This window comes from Fukomys damarensis, unplaced genomic scaffold (genome assembly GCF_012274545.1).
Source record: "Fukomys damarensis isolate Sample0158 unplaced genomic scaffold, DMR_v1.0_HiC HiC_scaffold_8, whole genome shotgun sequence".
Taxonomy (NCBI): Eukaryota; Metazoa; Chordata; class Mammalia; order Rodentia; family Bathyergidae; genus Fukomys; species Fukomys damarensis.
Genome location: NW_022900920.1, coordinates 11023973 through 11028935, shown reverse-complemented (window position 1 = coordinate 11028935; position 4963 = coordinate 11023973). Strand labels below are relative to the sequence as shown.

The 4963-nt window shown below is 46.3% G+C and overlaps 1 protein-coding gene across 1 annotated transcript in view; it reads left to right on the top strand.

Annotated features, from left to right (window-relative positions):
- Nucleotides 1-1537, top strand: part of Foxi2 (forkhead box I2) — a 2003-nt gene extending 466 nt beyond the window's left edge. The window contains exons 2-3 of the mRNA XM_019206975.2: nt 9-247; nt 870-1537. Coding sequence (XP_019062520.1) covers nt 9-247; nt 870-1312 — 682 coding nt within the window. The 3' untranslated portion in view covers nt 1313-1537. The remainder of the gene's footprint in view (nt 1-8; nt 248-869) is intronic.
- The last annotated feature ends 3426 nt before the right edge of the window (nt 1538-4963 follow it).

Here is a 4963-nt window from a genome sequence, read left to right as displayed (position 1 = left end):
CTGACCCTCTCCGGCCAGCAGGAGTTGCTGAGGCTGGTGCGACCTCCCTACTCTTACTCCGCGCTCATTGCCATGGCCATCCAGAGCGCCCCACTGCGAAAGCTGACCCTCAGCCAGATCTATCAGTACGTGGCCGGCAACTTCCCTTTCTACAAGCGCAGCAAGGCGGGCTGGCAGAACTCCATCCGCCACAACCTGTCTCTCAACGACTGCTTCAAGAAGGTGCCCCGCGACGAGAACGACCCAGGTAACTGCCGCAGGCCCTCTGGCCCGTCCAGGACTCCATGGCTGCCCACCGCGGGCAGGTTAGGATGCGAACGATCCTGACCAACACAGTGTCTTACTGCTCAGGCGGAGCTCCGTCAGCGGGGAGGTGGGGAGCAGAGGCTCAGACCCCGCGGAACCGCGGACCCTGATTTCCTGCCCAAGGCTCCTAGGGGCTCTAAATTTCTGTGCTTTCCTTTGGAGGGAGAAGCTGGACAGCCCGCCAGCTGGGTAACCTTGGCAGATAACATCTCTGAGCCTCGATGCACTTCCCTGTAAAGTGGGAAGCCAGTGCCCACACTGAGGCATTGGGCAAAGCCAGCGCCTTCAGAAGTGACGTGTGGTCCGCTCCGCTCCACTGGCAGAATCCAGTTCGGTATCTCTAGGGCCTTTTCTCCAGGGCCTCGAACTTAGCGGGGCTACGCAGGAGTCCCTGTCTTGGTCCTTCTGGAAGGTCCCAGTTCTTCCAATTTGTTTCGAAGGCCCATACCTGGGACAAAGGGACACCTCAAGATCTGGGATGGGGATGAGAGCTCTTGACCCTCCGGAGGGGCGGGTTGGGTCTGTCAATACCGCGCTCTCTGATCGGGGCTCTTTCGCTGCAGGTAAAGGCAATTACTGGACACTGGACCCCAACTGCGAGAAGATGTTTGACAACGGGAACTTCCGAAGGAAGAGGAAGCGAAGAGGGGAGGCAAGTGTGGCCTTGCCTGCAGGAGCCCGCAGCCCAGGCGGAGGGAAGACGCTGGCGTTGGAGCCCCCCGGAGCGACCTCCCCAGACCTGCAGGCCTCGCCGTCCCCGCCCGTGCCCGAGGCTGCCGCCTGCTTCTCCAGCTTTTCTTCCTCCATGGGAGCCCTGGCCGGGGGCTTTGACACCTTCCCCAGGAGCCTGGCGCGCGACTTTTCTTTTGGAAGGCCAACGACGGTCCCCGCCCGCAGCCCTCAGACCCCGGGCTCTGCGCCAGGCTTCACCCCTGGCCATCAGGCGGCAGCCACCAGCTTTCGGGTCAGTCACTTTGTCTACAGCCTGGAAGGGACTGAAGTTTGAAAGAGGCTGCTCAGGGTGCTGGACCGAGAGATGCTGAGCTCAGGCCCCCGGATTCTGCCTGGTGACAGCCCCGCGCTTGTAGGTGCCACAGCCATTAGCGCTGCAGAAAGAGCGCAGCTGACAGCACGGCAGGGAGCTGAGCTGAGAGACAACTCCGAAGGTGGCCTTCTGTGTACCCTCCATCCATTCAAATGGGGAAGGTGCTCCAACCCTAGATCCAGCCCACCTGGGCTTTCCAGTCTGCATTCCGGAGGGAACCTCCTTACAGGGACCCTGGATGGGAAGGGGCTCAGCTCCATTCCCATTTGTATTTACTGAGAAAATGTCTTTGTGACAGGCAAGGAGCCCACAGTCCCTGGAGAGAAGAATTTTGGACTCTGTACTTCCCATAGGGCCCCAGTCTCCTGACCTGGGTCTTTGTGGCATCTGCCACTCTCTGGAGCTGTGGCCCCTGGGGTGAGATTGGGGAAAGTGTTGTACTCAGGAAGAGGCACTTCCCTGGCAGAGAGTAGAGAAAGGATGCCTTTAATCTGAAATAGACCTTTTGTGAGCCTATCTGCTTCCACCCAGTGGCGTAGGTTTTCCTTGGTTGATCACAAATCTGTCCACTGGGTCTATTGCTGCCACGGATGCTGGAAATGAGCACAGTTACACTGTGTTGGACCTGGTAGGTGGTTCTGATGAAAGTGTATGGCAAGAAGACTGGGAAACTTGGATTGATCAAGCCAGGAGCTGGGGTGAATTGGATCCTGATCACATAATCTCATTGTGCCCTAGAGGTAGTGCTTCATACTCTTTGGCGTGGCATCCACATTTCTGTCTGCCACCAGGGCTTGAACAGTGTGCTGGTGTTTGGGCACTCATAATGTCACCTAACCAAATTTATTACCAACCCATAATCTTTCTCTAAATACAGTTAATTTTAAAGATCCACTAAAGAAGAAATTCCTTAGCTCATAAATAAAATAATTTTATCTTTTGAACCTACTTATAATGGGACAACTTGGTAAAAATAAGCACCAATATGTGTAGCTGTAAAAATCCTACTACTATCACCAGCATCCCTAGTTTAGATCCTACCTTGTTAAGAAAGTTGGAAAGAATTTTTTAATTAAATTTGATAGCAATGGGAAATTAGACAATCAATAGAGCTTTCACAAAATTGATTGATAAGATGCATAGATAGCTATATATGTGCTAGAATTTGACATTCTTTTTCTCCTAACAGTAGATATATTGTCAAAATTGAGGGAGAATACTTTTGAAAAAAAAATTGTTCAACTTTTGGTTTGCCTAAAATATCAACTTTGGATGTTTAAAGATTGTTCAACCATTCAAATCTTTATAGAACTAATAACTACATGAAACATGAAATCTTTACAAGGAAACATAATTAAAAATAATCCCAGTAGGGCCAGAGATTTAGCTCAGTGGTACTGCCACCTACCTCTCAAGCACAAGGTCCTAAATTCTATCCCTGGTACAAAAACAAACAAACAAACAAACAAACAAAACTCCCAGTAGTGCAGGGTATTTGGAAAATAGTACAGCCAGATTCTAAACAGAATCCAGCCCTCCTCTGCAACAGTCCCGTGTATGGATTTACACTCAGGGTTGGAACCTGTACCAAAATGTATTTTGTGGGCCCTGCCGCAATCAGCTTCAGATTCCCTATCCCAATGAGATATTTTTCCAAAAGGAAAAAAAATGTTGATATCAAAACAAGTAAACAGAGCAAGACAGCTTGTACTCACTGTAAAGTTAAGAGCATTTTCTTCTGGTCAGGACTCTGTGAGCTCAAGCTAGTCCCCTAAAGCAGGCTGCATGTGCCTAGCCAGAGGGACCATGTGGCTAAGCCAGGCCACAGCTACAAAGAGACCAGCAGGATACTGTCACTCTTGAACCTGGACTTAGGGTCCTCAACCCCAGTCATCTCTCCTATTCTGTCTTTGTTGCCATTGAAATCCAAATTAGAAAGTTCCAATTTTGTTTTCATGTAATCGTGAATCTTCTACAAGAAATCTTGAGTGTGCTATGGGCACAAGGCAGTACGCTGTTGCAACATGTGCTTAGTGGGAGTAAACATCATTGTGAGACTAAATCCTTTCACATACAAAAACAAATTTCAAAATGGAGAGGAAAAATTGAAAATGTCCAGATGTTGGGTTATTGAAAATTTTGCCCATTGTCAAACAATAGCATTGACTTTGAACCCAAAGAACACAATAATAAAGTAAACTGTAACATCTGGAATCCAACTGGTCATTGCCTGAAGACTCCCAGTGCAAGAAAACCTGGCCCCAATGAAGGCTCAGAATTCCTTAAAAGTTTTGAGAAAATGCAGTAGTATTTTTAAAAGAGAGAAACATGGGTTTCAAAATATGAGTTTATGTTCTACATATTGACTAGACACAGAGTGTGCTTTTTTATGAGGAGCACGAAGTTTTGCATTTTAGCACGGCTGCCTCAAATATTAATTAATTTTCAGTCTTTAATTTCCTAAACTATATACAGTACAGTCAAGTGTCATTTGTCATTCAAGGTTTCTACAACTCTTTAGTGAAACAGGGAAATATGTTCATGCCCATTTTGCAGGTAGAAAACCTGAGTTGAGGGCTCTGTGATCTACAGAGCTAAAAAAATTCCAGACACAAATTCAGCCTTTATGCAACCGTGTTCAGAAATGCACCTATACACCCCACGGACACATACAACAGACCCCTGTCCTGGCCAGGATCCTCTAGGGAAAAATCATGGATGACTGCACCTTCCTCATCATTCTAAGGCATCGTATTTTCGAATGATACTCTGAGACTATCACATATTCAACATTTTACTGGGTGGGAAAGGAACATGTGGAAACATAATATGCAATAGAGGTTGAGTCCCATATAACCTAATAAAATGTTACTCATTCAATAAATCTTTATAGAGTTCCAACTGTGAACCCAGCTTTGTAAGTCCTTTCGTGAATAACTTGTGTCCATTGCTGCCCTCAAAGAGTCCCCTTAGGTGGGACAAAACAAATGAGCTACCACAGATTGAATAGTGACTATTTGGTTCAAACTGCTGACTTTGTCAAGTGTGATAAAAGTGGATAAACCATCTCATTTGTAAGTACACAAGTCCAAGTACAGTACTGTGGGGGGGGGTGTTGTTTATTTGCTTGCTTATTTGTTGATTTTTCAGGAGTGCTCTACTACTGAACTATAGCCCCAGGCCCCTTTCATTTCTTAATTTTATTTATTTATTTTTAATCTTAATGGAGTTTATTAGTACTTTTTTAAGTATACAGTACTGTTACATTCATCATTGGGATCTTGCACCTTTACATGACAGATCCTTACATGGTTCTCATTTTTTCCCCTTATCCTTGCCCTCCCTTCAACCCCTCCACCCTCCCCTATTTACAAACACTGTTTCCATTTCTTCCTTTTCTCATATTTTTTCTTGTCCCTTATTTCCTTTTTTATTTTGAGACAAGATCTCACCAATTTGCCTAGGAAACACTTGAACTTTTTTTTTTTAATTTTATTGAGTTTATTGGTACATTTTAGGGATACAGTACAGTTACATTCATTGTTGGGATCATGTACCTTTACATGGCAAGTCTTGATTCTCATTTTTTCCCCTTACCTCTGCCCTCCCTTC